This window comes from Stenella coeruleoalba, assembly GCF_951394435.1.
Source record: "Stenella coeruleoalba genome assembly, chromosome: 1".
Taxonomy (NCBI): Eukaryota; Metazoa; Chordata; class Mammalia; order Artiodactyla; family Delphinidae; genus Stenella; species Stenella coeruleoalba.
This window is the reverse complement of record NC_137169.1, coordinates 146,916,158-146,937,074: the sequence shown is the minus strand read 5'-3', so window position 1 is coordinate 146,937,074 and position 20,917 is coordinate 146,916,158. Positions and strand designations below refer to the sequence as shown.

The following is a 20,917-nucleotide window of genomic DNA, read 5'->3' as shown; positions in this document are numbered from 1 at the left end:
AGCGTCTTCCTCCCTGCTTTCCCTCCCTGCTTCATAAGGGAGCCAGTGATCAGTCCCCACCTGTCAACCAGTGCGTGCAAGAGGAAAGACCGTTCTTACCATCACCGTGTGGCTTCTGCCTCTTCTCCCAGCCTCCTTAGCATTCCAGAAATCCTTAGGAGTGTTCATCTGCGAACAGATGGCGGGCTGTCCCTGAGCAGCTAGGAGGCACCTCGTCACTCTCTGTGTTGGACGTTACCTGGGTGAGTCTTTCTCCCTCACCTTGGTCCTTAGCTCAGGGTTTTTCTTGTGTTCCTCCAGGCCAAGGTGGAAATGCTCGACAACCTGCTGGACATCGAGGTGGCCTACAGTCTGCTCAGGGGTGGTTCTGATGACAGCAGCAAGGACCCCATTGATGTCAACTATGAGAAGCTCAGAACTGACATTATGGTAACAGGGCCTGCCCTTTCTGAAGCATCCAAACCCTTCATCCCAAGAGCAGTGGTCCCCAAACCTGAATGTGCGTCAGCATCTCCTGGAGAGCTTGTTAGGACAGATTGCTGGGGTCCGAAGATTGACTGTCCTAACAGGTTCCCAGGTGTTGCTGCTTGTGATACTCTGAGAACCTCAGAGCGTTTCACCGGTAAAGAAGCACCTTGTTTGTGAGGCAGACTTCCAGTTCGCGGCCTCAACTGAGTGTAAAGACCTGTTTTTGTGGGGCCTTAAAGTTTTGTTTTTCCCCTTCATCTAGAGAGGGTCTCTGTTTTTGGAGGTTGTTGAGGTGTGAACTCTGCAGGATCTGTTACTGGTATCCTACTTGAGACGTAGAGGTGCCTGACGGCAGCTGTAATAAAACTGTGGTGCCTGGGTTCATGTCCTCTGGAGTCGAAGTGGCTCTTCGACTGGTGCACATAGTCGTTGAACTTGGGTGTGCTGGAGGCTTGGGCAGCAATCACCCTGCCTAAGCCACCCGGAGGAGAAGTTTTTGCCTCAGCTCCGAGCTTGCCCTGGCCTTGAGCCCAGTCTCACATCTCTCTTCCTCAGCCCCCGTGTCCTTCCCTGCAGTGTTAGGAGGTTCAAGTGCACCAGGATCTGTTGAGCCTGGTGTTGTGTGTTTACGTCACTGAAAGAGTCTTTGCTCCGTGCTTAGGACAAAGTACAGGTCTGTGGGTGTATGCAGGGTAGGACACCAAACGGCCTGGTTCTTCGTGAAGGGGTTGTTATTCTCTCCATCTATGATTCTGAAGCCCTTTAATTAAGAGGCAACGAGGAAGACCAGAATTCCTGAATTCTCTTAACTTTGGATAAGAGTATGAAAATGTAAGAGAACACACGTCGTATTTCCCATAACACACCCATTTATTTAGGCAGAGATTCCGTTACTTGATGGTTATTTGGTGGGTGTTTGCTCTGAGCCGTGATGTGCGCGGCCCTGAGGATCCAGAGATGGAGCATTCATCCCCATTGTCAAAACCCCTGTAGTCCGTGGGCTCCCTGCTGCTTTTCATTGCAAGTCTTGGCTGCAGGGTGTCTCCTGGCCCCGGTGTTTTAACTCTTGGTGAGCTGGAGTGTTACCTGAGAGCCAGCTCCTTGTTCTAGAGGCTCCCTCTTCCCAGACAGTGAGCCCCGTGTTTCTAGCTTTCCTGATATCCCAAAGCACAGGGTTTTAGGGCAGAAGGCACACTGGGCTCATCCAGATAGGTGATGAAGAAGCCGATGCCTGGGGAGGTGGGGGCACTGGCCTGGCACCTGCCCCGGAGCGAGCGTGATAGGGCTCGGAACACAGGCTGGCTCTGTCCCGCCCGGGCTCCACGTGGGCCATTTATTACCTGTGCATCAGCTGAGCCTGTGATTGTTCTTCCTGCCTCTGTGCGGCTCTCTTGGGGTCTCCCTTGCTCTAATTTCCAGGCGCCTTCCTTCTAGGTGGTGGACAAAGATTCTGAAGAGGCTGAGATCATTAGGAAGTATGTTAAGAACACTCACGCGACCACACACAACGCATATGACTTGGAAGTCGTGGATGTAAGGCTCTCTCCTCCCTCTGCCCCCTTTGTGTCCTGCCAGCTCTTCCCTGCTCATTCCTCCGACCTGGGCCTGGGTAGAAAGGAGCAGCTAACTTTGCTTTAAATCACCAGAGGAAGTGACTCGGTTGTTTGTGGAACACACAAGTTCATAGTCCTATGGTTTGGGGTTGGCTTTTTATTCTGTTTTTTTAAAAGACATTTCCTACCCCGAAACCTAGTTTTGCAATCAGAACTGTTATCAGAGATCCAAAATAAAGTGCCTCAAGTGTGCACCTACACGTAGCATTAATTTTAATAGCTAGTCTCTGCTAAATGGGACCTTGAGTAGCAGCGTTGCTCCGTCCCAGCCTGATTGAAACACCTTGCATACTGCAGAAGGCCTTAAAGTGTTCCAGCTCTGGGGACAGACAGCTGGTCGGTTCTCCTGTGTCTAGTCAGATCTCCAGTTAACCAGAGTGACAAGTGGTTCCTCCTGCCTCTCTCCTTTATTCAATGCTCCGACCAGATCTTTAAGATAGAGCGTGAAGGAGAGAGCCAGCGTTACAAGCCGTTCAAGCAGCTGCATAACCGAAGGTTGCTGTGGCACGGGTCCAGGACCACCAACTTCGCCGGGATCCTGTCCCAGGGCCTCCGGATAGCCCCACCTGAAGCACCTGTGGTACGTGCCTGGCCCGGGAGCTGTGGGGGCGGGGGGGGGCAGTGCCTGTTTCTGCTGCTGTCTCCACCAGAGCTTTGTGGGTACTTGCGTGAGAAGTGCACATGCCCCGGTGAATAAGGGGCCTTGTTTAAAGATGTAGGTGTAGCCATGGTTGATAAGGTGAATGTTGCCAGATGTCCCTCTCCTGACCCTCACTATTGAGAGCGTAGCTGCACACGTATCAAGCAGAGTTTCTGGAACAAAGGAAGTGAGTGTCCAGGCCCTGCTTTGAATGCTAATTGGGTATGTTGACTGACAGAGAGCAGACTTTGGCCGCAGGCCAGGCTGAGTTCAGACCTGCCTCTCCCACCTCCCAGCGGGGGACCTCCTTGAGCTTCAGCACATGCCTCGGTGGAATGTGCCGATAAATGAGTAGAGCCTGACCCAGACCTGAGCGATTGCTGTGTCACCTGCTGGGTTATAGACGTGACCCACCAGGCAGGGACTTAGGAATAGTCTTCCAAGCCCCTCGTCTTCCAAGCCCCTCGTTTTGTACTTGTAAAAAGAGGGGAGCAAAGAGGCTTAATGACCAGACTCATGAGTGCTGCGTGGTAGCAAACACCCTAATCTCTCTGAACCTCGTTTTCACTTACCAAAAGGAATAAATATAATAGCCATGTTTACTGGGTGTTCACACATGCCAGGCCCTGGTCTAAGAAGCTGTTATTAACTCATTTAATTTTCACAGCAGCCCCCTGGGGTGCTTTCCCCCAGTTCGGAGAAGGAAGTGGGGTCCAGAGAGATTAGGTAACTTCTCCCAGCCCCTGGGTACCCGGCAGAGCTGGGATCTGAACAGCCTGCTCCGGAGCATGGGCCTCTACCGCCTGCCGGGGGCGCTGTGGGAAGTGGGGACACGCAGTCAGTAGTAGGTGGTGCTGCTAACTTGCCGTGAGAAGGTCTTCAGCTGTCCCTTTTCCATCCCTCCAGACGGGCTACATGTTTGGTAAGGGGATCTATTTCGCCGACATGGTCTCTAAGAGTGCCAACTACTGCCACACATCCCAGGGAGACCCAATAGGCTTAATCCTGTTGGGAGAAGTTGCCCTTGGAAACATGTGAGTAACCCTGGCTTTGGGGCTGGTGGCAGTTGATGGGGGTGGGTGGGGTGAGCTGTAGGAAGGAGAGCTTCCCTTGGCTGGGGGTTGATCCTGAGAATTCCCCACCGTGATTAAGAGGACCCACCAGTTAGGCAGTGGGTATCAGACGCCAGCGCATGTTAAGCAAACAAGATACAGGAACGCCTTACGAGACCAAGGACAGGAATACAGCCAGGCCTCGGGAACTGGCAGTGTCCATTCTTTCTGTGGGCTGCGAAACAGAGAGGTTGACTTGCACAAAGGATGGTCACCTCATGGCCCCTGTCCCCCTGCTGATGTGTACATTTTCTGTCTGAGACCAACTCAGATTGAACTGGAATCTCAATCCCAGTTCCAGATTCCCTGCAGAGGAAGTCTGATTGGCCCAGCTTGGATTGATTGTCCACCTTGGTCCTATCAACCGTAACCCAAAGAGAGCAGGGTTATGTAACAGACCAGGAGGGGTCCCAGGTTCGTGAGCTGGACAGAAACCTCCAGAATGCCCAGCCACCCCACAGCTCTAAACGGGCCCTTTCCTGAAAGCGGCCCCGTGGCAGTGATCATGGGCATAAACTGTTCGAAAGGGGCTGCGCCGTCAGTTTCTAGAACCAGAGAAGGAGGGACTTCCTAGCATGGAAGGTGGACTGGGTTCTCTGAGTGTTTATCTCAGCAGCTCCCGCGGCCTTGCTCTGCTAGTCATACTGTTGGTTTGAGAGCCCAGTGACCTTGGAGGCCCTTCTGAACCTGTCTTCTCTTAAATAGGTATGAACTGAAGCATGCTTCGCATATCAGCAAGTTGCCCAAGGGCAAGCACAGTGTCAAAGGTAATGTGTTTCAGAAACTTGCTGCTGCAGCCCCAGGCACCCTGGATGACGCAGGGAGGGGGCTTTCTTTCCCCCAAAGCCGCAGTTCCTATGGCTAGCTATTACAGGTTCATTTTTAAAAAAAAAAAAAAAAAAAAAAAGATTCTCTATGCCTGCCACTAGTATCGCAAATGCCATAGGAGAGTCCTGATTGGAGCTCCAGTACCCAGGCGCACCGGCTCTGGGTGTTAACCTGACTCTTAGCTTCAGCATTGAGGGACCTCTGGTGGCACCTGGAGCTTCTTGAATTGATGCAGTTTGTAGCCCGTGATGATTAGGACCTCCTACTGACTAGTTGAAGCGAGGGCTTTGGAATTCTGCTCAACAGAAAGAGGGCCAGGGCCACTACTATGCTTATGAAAATCATTTAAGGCTGATACCCTGGAACTTGATAATATACCTACAGCTTTATGTCTGGAAGAAGGATGCAGTATGGGATGGGATTTGTGTGTCTTTTAAATGAACACATAGATCTCATCTCTCTGGAGCATTTTCAACACCTGTTGCCACAAATCATATCACTTCCGCCTTCTGTTTTGCAGGTTTAGGCAAAACTACCCCTGACCCTTCAGCTAGTATTACTATGGATGGTGTAGAGGTTCCTCTTGGGACCGGGATTTCATCTGGTGTTAACGACACCTGTCTACTGTATAACGAGTATCCTTTTACGAGTGTGCTGTGTGAGCCCAAAGGAATGTTCTGGGGCTGTGGAGTCACTGATACGCAGCCAGTTAACCTGGGGTGGGCTGGCTAGAGACTATCCTGTTGTGTGTCGTTCCCCGCAGTGGTCTCCCTGGTCGGGGTGAGAGACCTGAACGCCCCCCGCCCTTCCCCCACCCCCACCCCCCCACCCCCCCCACCCCCCCCGCAGTGAGGGTTTGCAGTGTGTGGCCAGCAGGCTGGCTTAGCCGCAGCAAGTGCACTCCGCGTGGAACCGTTTGTACCTTGACATGCTTCCCCTCCAGGTACATTGTCTATGATATTGCTCAGGTCAATCTGAAGTATCTGCTGAAGCTGAAGTTCAACTTCAAGACCTCCCTGTGGTGAGCTGTGAGGCGTGGCAGCCCAGTGACTGCGGTGTGAATTCGCCCGCCTGACGTGCTTTGTACCGACTGACCAGGCAGAAACTTCAGCTGAGTTGCCGAGGGATAGCACCTTCACTAAACCTCCTTAGAAGGGATTTTATATGAACGCTAGGTCACATGTTAAATGATTCTCCCAACTTTTCAAATCCCTTGTTTGTGTTGCTGGGGCGGGGCGGGGGTGGGGCCGGGGGTTGCTTTGGGTTTTTCTCCTTCCAGCCATAACCCTGGTAGGTACACCTAACAATAGAGGAAAAGTTGGGGAGGGTATTTCTGTGTGTCTAGACTAGTCCAATGAAAGAACCTTGCAAGCCACGTTAGAACGTCTGCCTCACTGGTTTCCCCAGGGAAGGAAAAAATAATCTTCCGCCCTTATTTCTAAGTGTTCATCTTTAGTTTTGGAAAAATGTTAAGCATTTATTTTGAGGTTAAAATAAAAACTAATTTCATACTATTTAAATTTCCTTTTTTATTTTGCATTTGTTGTCATCCTTTTAGCTTTTTGTTGGTGGTGTTTGGTGAGGAGTGTGGGGAGACCAAAGGGAGGAACATGAACAATTTCTCATACTTAGAAACGAAAAGTGCTTTCCTTTTCTAGAGACACTGGAACGTGGCAGCTCGCAGAATATGTAGTGTAGTAATTTTAAGTTGCATTTGAAATTCTCAACTTTCCTCTCAACAATTTTGTCTTCTAACTTAGAACTATATCACCAGAATACCAAAGGGCTAATAGTGATTCTGAATTAAAATTGAAATGGCTTCTGTACTTGTGTGTTGTGTGTCTGGTCTCATTCTGAGTGCAGATCTTTTCATCTTCACAGTGCAAGGTCCACAAAGACTGTAGGGGGATTGTTTGTACCCGTATCCATGAAACCACAGAATGTGCCAGGCAACAAACGGCAGTGCCCAGTAGGAGTGCCGTGTCTGAGTGACAGAAAACCAAACACAGGAGGGCATTCTTCTTTTTCTTCCGTCTGTCAGATACTTAGTGGTGGTGAGACACGTGTCAGCATGTCGTTCTAGTCTATGGAGTACCATTTTACATATACTATATCGCCTCATACTACCACTGTATATTTGAGTGCGGTGCTTATCAAATATTTACATTTAAGTTCCCTGAGAGCCAGGATGATATCTGATGACACTTTTGACCTTTTACAGAGGAGAACAGGAAGTGTGGGCTAGAAGGTAGAGTCACAGGCAAGAGAAGGCAGCAGAGTGAGCTGTTGTCTCAGACCCAAAGTTGCACCGGAATCTTTGGTCAGGGAAACAAAGGACAGACATCATTCCAGACAGAAAAGAAGAAAAACATTTTCTCTGGGCTGAGCTACATTTTAGTGATTACGGTGGTAGGTGCAGTTTATGAGCTGTGGCTGTGTCCCGTCATAGGCACGTTCATGACTTTCTGCAGTCAGCAAACTTTGAGGGCCACACAAACCCAAGTTAGGGTGTCGGATTTCAGATACGGGCAAATCAACTTGATAACAGAGTCTTTGTGTTTTTTTCAGTGTCTTTAAATTTTGATGAAAATCCTTAGCACCATTGACCTGAGGGCCCCTGATCAGCCAGCCATTCAGTAATTCTCTCGGGCTCCACAGATCCTGAATATTCTGTATTCTTTGCCTTTTTTATCAGCACAGAGAAAGGCAATCACCCCCACCTGATTAGACAGTATTTTTAGATTGGAGTGATTGCTTAATAGGTTCTCTGTAATCAAAACTGATCTCTTTCTTAAAGAGAGATTCACATCTCTGATTCCGCATTTTTCTTGTAAAAGAGGGAACCTGCCATGTTAGGATTCAGTATTCATATTTTGGTTTTCTTTCTTCACTTTATAAAAATTCCAGGTAGCAGCGAAAATGTGCACAGTTAGTTTAAAATTTAAATCCTACAGAAGCACAGGGTGCTCGGGGAGACGTGGTACTGCCCTCGGCCTCTCCTGGGAGCTGCCAGCCCTCCTGCCTTTGCCTGGAAATGCCCTTGCGTGACAGCCGCGTCTGCCCGAGGCAGCACTTGGCTCCCGTTTCAGTCCACACCGTTCCACGCAGTGTAGTCCACGCCCGAGGTTGAAACTTTCTGAGCAGAAGCACCCCCCCCATTGATCTGATGTGTTAACCAATGGGTTTGGCGTTGGCTCTTCTCTCTTGCCGCTGTCTCGTGGAGAACAGCTCCTCCGACAGCCCAGAGGACTCCTGTGAAGCTGCTGTACTGACTGACATGACTGGAACTTCACGCTGGGGTGGACCCCGAAGCACTGTGCTTTTAGGGAGTCCCCTGAGTGAAGCCCGTGGCGTGTGCAGAGTGTGTGCTCCGTGTGTGTAGTGTTCACGCTGAAAGCTCTTCCACCTCGTGTGAGGTGCTGCAGACACCGTGTCTTCTCTCCACGGAGATCTGAATATCAGGAGCGGTTATCTCCAACCTGTGCGGCTCCTTGTCACCCGGCTACTTTAAGGAGTTCACATTTCCAAAGGGACCTCACTTCCTTCCCCTTCAATTCTGTGTTTCAACTCCCCAAAGATCGGGAGCTTTTTTGTTTTTTGCGGTACACGGGCCTGTCACTGTTGTGGCCTCTCCGGTTGCGGAGCACAGGCTCCGGATGCACAGGCTCAGCGGCCATGGCTCACGGGCCCAGCTGCTCCGTGGCATGTGGGATCTTCCCGGACCGGGGCACGAACCCGCGTCCCCTGCATCGGCAGGCGGACTCTCAACCACTGCGCCACCAGGGGAGCCCGGGAGTTGTTTTTTTAAGGAATAGTGTTTCTACCACTTCAAACAAGGCCTTTTATATTGTGACTTACTGGGGGTTAATAGCCAGTTTTGAACCTCTGCCTGGAAGATGGGACAGCAGCCTCAGTTTGCCCATTTCTCTGGCTTAAGAGAGCAGAGCCAAGCCAGGATCTAGGTTATAAGCAGGTAGATTTGGGGAGACTTGTTTTGAAAAGTAAAAAGCAAATAGGGCCTGCAAACTTTTTCCTCAGGTTAGAGGTTGCCGACTGGTGGACGGTGCTGATGATGGGGACACCCGGACGTTAGCCCCGCTCCACCCCCGTGCTGTCTGCGCAGCCTTGCTTCTGGGCGAGGGGCTCATCTCAGCACAGGTGGCGTGTGCAGCGGTGGGCTCGTGCCCGTGAGTCCACGGGTTTTGCCACAGTCGCCATCCCTCGGAAGTGGCCTGACTGAAGGCGGAATGGCTTCTGACGGTTCAGCTGTGAGGCAGCACCCTGAGGGGATGGGGCTCGAGCTTCTAGGCCCCAGAATAGGCTTTTTTTCTTCTTTATAACTTTTATTGGGGTAGAGTTGATCTACAAAGCTCTATTAGTTTCACGTGTACAGCTCAGTGACTCTGTTATACATATATCCACTCTTTTTAGATTCTTTTCCCATATAGGCCATTACAGAATATTGAGTAGAGTTCCCTGCGCTATACAGTAGGTCCTTAGTTACCTATTTTCTATATAGTAGTGTGTATGTGTCAATCCCAATCCCAGTATATGCTTAAGATCAGAGACCAGTCTATGGTCTGGGAAGCAAGGGGTAGAGTGGGAGTAGCTCCTGGTTCTTGGCACATAAGACTTCCCCTGGAGCTCTGCTGGTTTGGAAGTCCAAGGTGCTGAGGGAGACATGCTTCCCTAGGGGCCACAATAGTGGTTCCAATGAATTGGAAGATAAGGCTGCTACCTGGCTGTTTGGGGCTCCTGAAAGGCCACCGTCCCCACAAGCAGAGAAAGGGGTTCCTCTACTGGCTGGAGTGACTGATTATCAAGTGGGAAATTGGGATGCTGGACCGCAGAGTCAGGAGGACGGTGTCTGCAGCCCAGTCGCTTCTCAGCATCACCGTGTCCACAGGGGGGGGTCAGTGGAAGTCAGCAGCTCATGACAGTGGCGGGACTTTTGAGGACTCAGACCCGCAGGAACGAAGGTTTGGGCACTTCACCAGGTCAAAAACTGATCAGCTACAGTTCTGGCTGAGGGCAGAAGAAATAGGCAATGGACAGTTGAAGAAGGAAGCTACAGGTAACAACTGTGGCTTTATGGCCAAGTATAGAAATGGTTGAAGCAACCAGATAGGGGGCTGGAGACAACTGGCCTAACTGACCTGAGTCTAGGATTTGAGATGTTGGGTTAGAATGGCTATAAATATAAAACTGAACTCTTGTTTATGAAGTAGCTATAAATGTCAGTATAGGTTACATTTGTACCCCCAAGCTCCCCACCTCGTACGTAGTTCAGTGGATCCTGAACTCTGAGGGTTACTGTTGCCCCCTCTAGAGAACCGATGATGGGCTCAGCTTGGGGGAAGAGCCCAAAGGAGAGAGCCCCTGTATTCCCAGGGTCATCTGAGCCCTTTCAGCCAGGGCCCTTTCTCTTCACCGCAGAAAGATGAATCAAGCCATTCTGAATCCCTGAAATCTTTTGGTACCTACCTCTGAGTTGCTCTAAGAATGTGTGCTAATTCCTGTAAAGTACTTAGCGTGGTTCCTGCCCTTGATATGCCCTCAGTAAATCTTGGCCATTATTGCTGAAATTCTAGAGAATGTCGTTGCTGGGGTAGGAGTCAAAACAGGAAGCTCCCTGCTGGCGCAGTGGTTGAGAGTCCGCCTGCTGATGCAGGGGACACGGGTTCGTGCCCCGGTCCGGGAAGATCCCACATGCTGCAGAGAGGCTGGGCCCGTGAGCCATGGCCGCTGAGCCTGCGTGTCCGGAGCCTGTGCTCCGCAACGGGAGAGGCCACAACAGTGAGAGGCCTGCGTACCACAAAAAAAAAAAAAAAAAAACAGGAAGCTCCAGGTAAAAAATGAGAAACTAGGGACTAGGACAAAGAAAACAAATCCTGTGCTCATTGGGAGCCGTTGGACAGTCAGGAGGAAGAGCCCAAGACTATAAATGTGACCTTATGCCCACATTTTCAATCTCCTGTGAAACCTCGCAGTGACACTGGCCTCCCCTCAGTGTGACTTCATCTTCCCGTCCCTCCCCGTCACCCACCTTAACTGTAAAGGGACAGACTCTCCAACAGTGTTCCCCCCAGGCCCAGCCCCACTTCCAGCCAGGCCTGCTGGGGCTCAGAATAGCCCAGCTGCTGTCTCAGCAGATGGCCAGGCTAATTTTAGGCATGTGGTGCTCACCCAGAGACCAGGCTAGGCTTTTTAGATTTGAATAAGCTAGTGTGCAACTCTGGTTTGGAGCCAATAACAGAGCTTTGAGTTGTTGTGATCTGTGTGTCTGCCTAGCGCTTTACAGGCATTCCAGAAATGTAATTTCTAAAGGATTTTGTTTCTCTGAACCAACAAGACCCCAAACTGTAGAGCCAGCAGGCAGTCAGGCCTGCGAGGTGCTGGGGACAAGCCAGGAGGACGGTGAGAAGCAGGTGATGACACCAGCTCCTGCCCTGGGCACACTTAACCCCTGGTTGCTCTCTTGGTCAAAATGAAAGGAGAAAGCCTTAGCTTCCTGGTTCATCTCTGGAACCACTTCTGGTTGATGGGCTGCATTTTGATGCCATGGAAGGACTGTGATCAGGAAGAAATTAACCACAGATGCAAACAAGAACCGACTTTGGCCATTTCACATACAGTCCCTTAAGACAAGGTAGCATGAAGTAGCAGACGTGGAAACAGTGTCAGAGAGGTGAGACTGTCCCAAGTTCCCAACAAAGGTTGGAATCGAGCAGGTTGAGAACCTGTATTTTCCGGCAGGATGTTTCTTATGCAGCATCCCCCATGTACGAAGACTGCCTTGCATACAAATTCCCTCAGAAAATTAAGAGACAGCCCAGTGTGGCTTGGAGATCTGTGATCCGGCCTGCCTTTGCCTCTCTGTGGGCTGATGCTTCGTCATCAGCCCACAGAGAGGAAGTTGAGGACCTGAGAAGACATCGCTAGAATGATGAGACCAGACTCTAGTTCATGGCTTCCTAAGCTGGGTCTGTGAATTCTTAGAAGTTGCTGGATGGTCATCAGGGACTCCACTGTGTCAACGGCTGCTTTCAGCGACAAGACAAGGAAAGCCCAAGTAACAGCTGCTCCAACTATAAGGGCATATGTAATCTCTGTCAAGAAGTGGTCGGTGACAGGACTGGGTAATTCAGCTCTGTATTGCTCTTGGCTTTCCCTTCATGGTTGCAGGATGGCAGCTGGACTCCTAACATCAACATCCAAAGGAGAGGGTTGCCCCCTTATCCTTCTCTTTTTGCCAGAAAGACAGACTTTTCTCCATTGCTCCTAGTAGACCAGTCTCATTGGCAAGGGTTGGGACACAGCTATAAGGGAGGTTAGATACGGAATATCTGGTATTTTCAGCCTGTTTAGAGGGAAGTGGGCTCTACCAGCAAGGACCAAGGGGGTCAAGAATGGTGGCCGAGTGCATGTCAGTCCCTGGGAAGTATATGGGAAGGGAGCTGAGGCCCAGGCACACTTTTTTCTGGGCGGTGGGTCCATAGAACCCACCAGATCCTCAGCAGTCTGTGAATGCAAGGCTTTTCCAAAACTGCAGCTGTGGAGAGTCACTAAGGCTCACTCAGCTGCTCTAACATTCTGTGATTTTCGTGAAGAAAGATGCAGACCATCACGATAGAAACAGTTGCCCAGAATAGTTTAAATGGCAGTACTTAGTGTCCATCTCACAAAGTCAGGCTTCGGTGACACTGTGGAGGTCACGGTTAGAAACCCCTGGGGACCACCAAGTTTTTCTTTTCCTCCTTAGCTTTATTTTTTTTTTTGCTGTGAACCCCAGTGCCCTTGCCCAGAGGATGGTCCTGCCCTGCTTGTCTGGAGCTGAAATCCTTCATCTGAGCGCGTACTGGATTTCAATTGTACTAGTGGTGATTCCATTCCTTCTTGGGGTGGGGCAGCCACTGGAAACAGCTCCAACTGGCTGTGACAATCTGAGGAGATCTCCCAGGGCAGGGTTAGTGACTCCCTAGGGACAAGGGCCTGTGGGTCACAGGCACCAAGAGCTGCATTGAACCTGGTGAACTGCAGCCTGGTCTCCTTGGTTAACCCCCAAATTATCCCCAGTGCAGGGACCTTCTCCTGGCAGGCCCTGGCTTGTGGCAACTACTGCAAAAACACACCTAACGCCCCTGTCAAACAAAACACACCTTATCTACGTTACGCTGAACAAGCACAGCTTGTGATCAGAACCATTTCTTTTTCTCCCACTGCCCTTTTAAAATTGTTCAGTGAAGGAAGCTTTCTGCTGCCACCAGAAGAAAATTCTGCAGGCAGGCCCTCTGACGCTTCCCTCTATGAAGACAGATGGTCTTTGACACCCCACGGTGACTCCAAGATTCAAACCGTTTCAACTCCGCAATTGGAATGCCGAGTCCAAGATAACTATCAAATCTCCGGACTCGGTTTAGCGTTACCATTTCTCCCTTCCTTGGCTCCGTTGGGCCTACTTCAGGCTGGAGGCCTGTGGCGGGAAAGGGACACAGTTGTTCTCTTATTTGTCGGCCTCTCCTCTTCCTGTCTGAGTTTCTGGCCAGTTTCAGCACCCCGGGGAGGTGACGGGGAGCAAAGGCTGAGGGCTGGGAAAGGTCTCCCCTACGCTGGTACCTGCTTAACCTGGCTCTGGCAGGTATGTGACCCTGGCTCTTTCTTAGGGTGCGTTCTTTGTCTTTGCAGGGGGTCCCCGGGTGCGTGTCTATTGTGGTCGCCTGGGCGGGCTTAGCAATCAGACGCTCACCTCCAGCTTCCTGTTGCCAGGCTCCTCCCCGCACACAGGCAGCCCCACTGGACAGGCCCCCGGAGAGGACCCCCAGCTGCACTCCCCCTGGTCCCCCACCATCCCCTGCCCTGACCGTCTCTAGGAGCTTGGCCAATCCCACTGCAGTGGCACTCCCCAACCTCTCCTGCAAAGCCCTCAATCTGTCCTATCTTTACCTAGTGGGAGACGGACCCCAGTCCATCAAGCCCGCAGCAGAGGGATTCCAGATAAACCTTCCGAGGAGACAAGCCCCCCACTTCCCCTTCCTGGGGAGGTGGATGGGCTCTCAGCACAGCTTTCTTCTAAGATGGACTTCCCCTTCCACACGCTGATTTCCTTTATATCTCCGACCTGCCTGAAGGTTCTAAGAATCATAAAAGTCTTCTCAGACTGTTTCCTTTGCATATTGTATTTTGGAATCTCCACCTGAACTTTAATCCTAACATCCTCTTGCACACTTTAATTTTATCCTCATACCAACCCTGTGAGGTAGATATTATCCATGGTCTACAGATGGGAAACAGGCAGAGTGAGGCTAAGTGACTTGTCCAAGGTCATACAGCTAGTAGATGACTATTCTACACATGCCTTTCATTGCCTGACCCCTACACAAATCCTGCTGAATGGGTGGACCAAGTGACAACCCCCTTCACCTAACCCAAGGCCAGCAACTGATGACCAATGTGTTGAGTAATTTGTACAAAGGAAAAAATGATTTTGCTCCTCCACGGAACCCTTTTCAGGTGATGGAAATGTTATGTATCTTGACTGCGGTGTCAAAGTCACTGAGTTGCACACTTTAAACAGATGTATCTTATTGTTATTAAGTTACACCTCAGTGAAGTTGACTTTGAAATAGTAGTCGATTAAATAATAATAATAACCTCTTGCCCCTCGGTGGTGAAAACTAGAGCTGAGATGTCATTATGCAGACATGGATCTGGGAACGATCTTGGACTCTGCATGAAGAGCTAGTAAGTCATGAAAGGGAAGGGAGGTGCCCAGCAGAGTTCCAGAGGAGTCACAGGGCCCACACCTAAAAGGGAAGAGAAGACCTCAGCTTCTGACTTTCTACTTCCCACTTCCTGTTTCCCACAGATCCAGATCCCCTCTGTTTCCTTCCTTTGGACTCCCAAGGCCTCTGTAACTTTATCGTAAGCCTTCCTCTTTTCTTGAGCCAGACAGGTGGATGACTGTTCCCCACTCCAGCATGTGCAGCAAGAGGACCCAGGTGCAGGCTCTTGGGCCCGAATTCCCTGCCTGTGTTCCCAACTGTCATGTTTCTGCTGGGCTGGCCCTCTCCTTCTGGGGCTTGCGTACTCATCCAGGTACCCTGTTATCTGACAAGCTCACCCTCACAACCCTACAGAGTGCCACCAGGGCCTCTCTGGGAAGAGGGCCAATGAACAGTGAAATGTATGATGACTGTTTGAGGCCAGACACAGTCTGCTCCCTGCTGGTGTGGCTCCTGCTTGGAGAAATGAGACAGAGAGAAGCCATACAGACTAATGAAGCAGGTTAGTCAAAGGGGGCATCTGAGCCTGCTCTCTGCATGAGGGGACAAGAGGGATGGAGCCACTGATGCCTGAGATGAAGCAAGCCCTGGATTTGCCCAAACGTAGGAGGTTACTGTGACTGTTCTGAACCCTCGTAGCTTGAAGGGCAGGGGGACTGGAGTGGTGAGCCCACAGCCAGTGGGAGGAGAGCACGCTCTCCAGCCACACTGCCTGGGCTTGAAGTGACCTCGGACAGGTTACTAAACCTCTCTGGGCTATTCCTCCTCTGTAGGTTGGGATCACAGTACCTACTCATGGACTTGTTCTCAGGGCTTGGGGTAATTTTTATCTCTTTAGTTTCCATGAGTTAGAGGTGTGGCATACTTACATCAGTGCCTGATATAGTTGTGACTTGTGTAGCCACAGCAGCAGGGACCACAAGGCTTCGGAAAGTTCCCTGAGCGTCAACACTGAGCACTTCCCATCCCCCCAGCCCCCAGCACTCCCTCCTCTCAGCCACCTCTGTCAATTTTAAACATTTCAACTTGCTTAAAGACATTTCACTTTAAAACAAACTTGCCTTTAAACATTTCACTTGCTTATCACACTATCTACATATATTCATCTCATTAAAATTGAAATTAGATTTAAAATTTAATTCACAAATTAAATTTTTAAAAGCTATATTCTACAACATGATGCAATTCTTTTTTTTTTTAAGAAGTTGAATATTTTATTATTAAACTGTTTCTTATTTTTCTGCAAGGCTGTTGCTTCACTGTATAAAAATAGCACCAGCAAACACAGTATATTGCAAAATTAAGATAGTAATGTTCTTCACTGGACACTATACAACTAACAAACTTTTCTCCACTGTCATTTATTTCTATGGCAAGTTCATTGAGTATTTTGACCCAAATCCAGGGATGGCTGTAAGCAAGTTACAATATTATGTAAGGTTAAGATAACAATGTTATCCTTGAATTACATAATTTTTATAACTAGTTTTACCACAGATAATTTCAGGAATTCTGAGTATTATAACTGGAGACTAGCCTAAAAATCACAGGCTGTTGTGAAAAAGATGCATAGTGTTTATGTGAAATCATTAGGAAGTTAAGGGGTATTTTCTTCAGGCAACATTGTTGAAAGTAGTTTCTTTTGCTAAAAGTTTTCACATTTTCCCACAATAAGCCTTTATAATCAGGTAATAAAAACAATAAATCTTTTTAATATAGTTGGGAAGTCAACCTTCCTGTCACACTCTCATTATCCCTGCTCTTTACCACAGATAAGCACTGGTCCTGGGTCCCCTAAGTCTTTTCTACGTTTTCCCCTTGACAGACCCTGGGTGCCCTCAGCCCGAGACAGCAGGCACTGTGGCTAAGGTGTGTGGGCACCTGTGGGTGGCCTTCTGGTGCCTCCCCTCCAAGGCCAGCTCCTCAGGCACCTTAGCCAGGGCTGTTCACCTCCAAGATGCTCAGGCCTTCACTCCCAGAGCACAGGCCTACAGGACTGCGGCAGGCCTTTTTTGGTAAGAAAACGTTTTCCAGGCCTCACCCCCCGGGTGGGTTATAACTGCCTACTGGGGAGAGACAAAGGGGCACTCCTTTTTCTGCACTTTCCTGACTGGGAAGTTGCGTTTTACAGAGGAAATGGTCCACGTGGTCAAAGGTGGACTCCAAGGGGAGGGGATTGGTGAGGTCTGCTGGCTGATTAAGGATAAGGGAGAGGACTTCCCTGGTGGCGCAGTGGTTAAGAATCCGCCTGCCAATGCAGGGGACACGGGTTCGAGCCCTGGTCCGGGAAGATCCCATGTGCCGCGGAGCAACTAAGCCCGTGTGCCACAACTATTGAGCCTGCGCTCTAGAGCCCGTTAGCCACAGCTACGGAGCCCATGTGCCACAACTACTGAGCCCGTGTGCCACAACTACTGAAGCCCACGCATCTAGAGCCCATGATCCGCAACAAGAGAAGCCACCGCAATGAGAAGTCCACGCACCGCAATGAAGAGTAGCCCCAGCTCGCCGCAACTAGAGAAAACCCGCGCGCAGCAATGAAGACCCAACACAGCCAAAAATAAATAAATAAATTAAAAAAAAAAAAAAGATAAGGGAGAGAGGAACTGTGGAGCGGAGGTAAGCCCTTGGTAAGGTTCTGGAACCTCGGGAACTTCCCCACATCGGCCCTGACTGTTAGCAGTTGCCTGCTCCCATAATGATTAGCAGGAAAACTCTTGAAATGGAAACGGGTCTGCATGCTTGCCTTTGATAGCAGCAAGAAAGAGGGAAGCAGGGAGGTCTGGATGGCCCTCCTCAGCCCTCTAAGGGGTAGAAGGGGGCAGCCGGGTCAAGGCCTCCTGCAGAGGGGGGAAGACTTCCAGGTGGGGGGCAGATGGTCCTGACCCAGAGGACTCTGGGCCTGCGCAGCGGCAAGTCCAGAGTGGAGTCCCCAGAAAAACTCCCCTTCACATTATAAATCCCACGTCCTAAGTGAAGCTCAGGAAGGCTGGTTTAAAACCCAGACAGTAACTTGTTGAATTTTTAGAGGTCAAAGATACTTCTTCCTAGTACGTCATCTTTTAAGTTTGTCTATGTTGCCTTCATTGTTTACTCATTTATTTAACTAACACGATATAGTATGTTTTATTTGCCTGGTTCTATTCTAAGTGCTTCAAAGAAAAAATCAACACGTTGAAACAACAATATTTCATTTAAAAATAGAGGAAAAGAATTAATTTTTAAAAATCTCACTCCATATTTTTTTTGTAATTTTTAAGAGAAAAAACTAAACATTTCTTTCTGATTGGCTTTTATACAAAATTCAAGACCACAGGTACTTTCAACTAGGTTGACAGTGGCTCTTTGTAGTTGTCATTTCTTTACAGCATGCATGGAACACTGCCAACTTATCTATCAATCATCCTACAGATTTCAGGAAGTATACGAAACAATGGGGACCGCCCCCTTTACCATGCTGTGTGTCCGGTTAACCTGCCGGGCCCTGCAGGGCTTGGTGATGAATTGTGCCCGCAATTCAGTTGGGGAGCAGCGGGTGCCCCCGTGGTGAGGACACACAGAGGCTTAACTTCCCGTGTACAAGAGATCAACAGGTGGTATCTGGTGCCCAAGGAGTGGGCTCCTTGTCCATTTTCCATGGTGCCTTCATGCCACAAACGCTGTCCACTTCCATCCCAAGAGGGCCTGTGAAGGTGTTAGGGGAAACACTGACTGAAACTGCTCGCCCGGGCCAGGCAAAGACAGCAACAATTTGCATGAGTTATTTTACAACACGAGGTCCTGGTTAGGAACACGGAACTAACAAGCCACCGCCAACCAGAAAACTACGGGAAAGGTCAAAAGGAGAGAGGAGACACCTGTCCACATGTCTTACCAGCCTCCCAGAATCCTCCTCACTGGAATCCATCTTGGCTGAGCCGTTGTGCACACCACCAGAAAGGACCCTGAGTCAGAGAGATTGGCCAGAGACAACCCGAAACTAATCCCATCACCATGAAACCCAAGGCTGCGAGCCACGTGGCAGAGCACTTCTCCTGCGGTCCCTCACCCTGCTGCTCTCTTCCCCGGGCACCCCTTCCCAATAAAGCCTCTCGCTTTGTCAGCACGAGTGTCTCCTTGGACAATTCATCTCCAAGCGTTAGACAAGAGCCCACTGTCGGGCCCTGGAAGGGGTCCCCTTCTTGCAACAAAGGGAGGCCCCCTCCCACAGACCTGGTTTTGCCAGCACCTTCCATTAAAACTCAGATCTCTGAGGAAACCGCAGTGCCTGAGCCTGACTGTTCTGGTCACAGCCCCTGCTTGTTCCGAAGGTGATCAAAGGGGCAGCAAGAAGCAAAATCGGCAGCATTTCCAGGCCAGGAAAAACACCTGGACCCTGTTGTTAAAACCCCTTTGCTCCACTGATATTTTGCCCCAAGGGGCTCAGCTGAGGTATTTCAAGGGCAGGCAACCAAGTACATTAGAGTTTTCCCCCCTTTGATCTATCAAAGCACTGGGTTGAAAATGCCATTTTATATCCAGAAGCCTGTAAGCCTCTCTGTTCTGAAAACAGAAAATTGTTACCCAGAAATGATTTTGCAGAAAATCTTTTAAACATCTAGTAAATATATATATATATTCTGTTCTTTCTTATTCGAAGGAATCTTTCTTATTCTCTTGGAACCACTCTCTTGGAAGTTACTCGTATTTAAGGGAAAGCAAATAAATTAATGGACTGGAATTAAGGTGTCAGGAAATCCGTGAATGGACCTGAGTGTATCACTTAACCCGCAGTCCTTCATTTTCTCTGATAGACAATGAGAGCTACCTTTACTTGCAACATTAATAGTCCCACTTGTTTTATGTCTCATGGGAGGAAGGTCTTGAAATCCCAGCCAAGCTTTCTCTTGAAATGGAGTCTCAACTCTCCTATCTGTAAATGTCAGTGGCCCAGCACCTCTGCTCTGCTTTAGAATGAAATCGAGTGACAGTATATTTAGAATGAAATGCAATGTAACACAGTAAATTGTAAGGACTTTGGACTGAAAACCCAGAAGGAGGTAAGAAAAGGCATAATGTGAAAACAGGAGCTTGAACTGTAGCTGGGTGTAGAATACTGAGGGTTGTTTTGTTTTGTTGTTTTGCCAGTTTCACCTGTCCTTGCAGATTTCCTGATCACCGGTTGTTAGATTATATCTGTTGGAGTTGGAAGGAATCTGAGGGGTTTTTAACTTAGGGATTCCATGGAGGGGCTGCGGAATCTGTGAAACGTCAACTTCGACATGTAAAATTTTGTTGTATGTGGGTGTGTTGGTTTTAACATATGCCCACAAATTCTTTGATAATTCTCCCCTCAAACAGTGAAAGTTAACTACTCTCCCCTTCCCTGTGGGCTGTATCCAGAGACTTCCAGAAAAACAGTCGTAGAGGTGCTTTATACCGGCCCTCCTTGACATCTCTCTGTTCGCCTGGGGGAAGCCAGCTGCCATGTTGTGAGGACACCGCAGCCCTCACCAGCCACAAGAGCAAGCAACCTCAGAAGGGGCTCCTCGAAAGCCAGTCAGGCCTGTGGACCAGGGCTTCCCAGCTTCAACACTATTGACATTTGGGGATCATTTTTGTGTGGCGAGCTCTCTCGTGTGCTATGGGAGGTTTAACAACATCTCTGACCTCCACTCACTAGATGCCAACAGCACACACAACATACTCTTGATGATAATCAAAGATGTCTCCAGGCATTGCCAAATGTCCCCGGGGGGCAAAGTCACCCCCAGTTGAGAGCTACTGTGTTAGATGATTGCAGCTCTGGTCGACCTCTCGACTTCAACCTCATGAGCCAGAATCACCCAGCTGAGCTGCTTCTGAATCCCTGACCCACAGAAACTGTGAGATAATAAGCCACTAAGTTCTTGGGAGTGATTTATAATGCAGCTGTACATAATCAGTTCAACGGACATGTGAATTTTCAGAGGAAAACAAAGGTCTTTACCTTTCTTCAGGTTCTCGGGGGCACCTGACCATAGAAGGTTTAAGAACCCCGGATCTAGCCCAGCCTCCTAACCTATGTAGAAATCCTTTCTACAACATCCTTGAGTGTTGGTCAAACCAACACTACTTGAATACCTCCAGTATTCCTACCTTATACGCTCACTCAGTTCATTTTTTTAAACATTGACTTGTACTGAGTCAAAATCTGCTACCTGAGCTTCCGCCTATGTGGCTGGTGGCCTGCGTTTTTTCAGATTTCCTTCCCAGCTCCTCAGTCCCTATCAAAACTTGGCTTGTCTATGCCCTGCCTCTTTTCCTTTTTTTTTTTTTTAAGACCCCTGTTAACTAGTGAACTATTCCTTGCTGCGCTGAAAGTATCAGCTCCAGTGTATGTTACGTGTAGCACTTCTGGAAATAAGAATGCCAGGCAAATCAGTTCTATGAGTGGTCCCTGCTGGTGGAAGTCCCCGCTTGTGTTTAGGGCATTAGCAACTGTGAATTGCTGGT

General features: G+C 49.3%; 1 protein-coding gene across 2 annotated transcripts in view; it reads left to right on the top strand.

The window, feature by feature from the left end:
* PARP1 (poly(ADP-ribose) polymerase 1) overlaps positions 1-6,488 on the top strand; it is a 42,552-nt gene extending 36,064 nt beyond the window's left edge. Inside the window, exons 17-23 of one of the 2 annotated variants that reach the window (XM_079925675.1) lie at positions 301-429; positions 1,903-2,001; positions 2,509-2,661; positions 3,628-3,755; positions 4,539-4,600; positions 5,182-5,296; positions 5,605-6,488. In XM_079925675.1, the coding sequence (XP_079781801.1) occupies positions 301-429; positions 1,903-2,001; positions 2,509-2,661; positions 3,628-3,755; positions 4,539-4,600; positions 5,182-5,296; positions 5,605-5,686 (768 nt within the window). In that variant the 3' untranslated portion in view covers positions 5,687-6,488. The remainder of the gene's footprint in view (positions 1-300; positions 430-1,902; positions 2,002-2,508; positions 2,662-3,627; positions 3,756-4,538; positions 4,601-5,181; positions 5,297-5,604) is intronic. The other variant, XM_079925676.1, reaches the window with a different exon arrangement.
* The last annotated feature ends 14,429 nt before the right edge of the window (positions 6,489-20,917 follow it).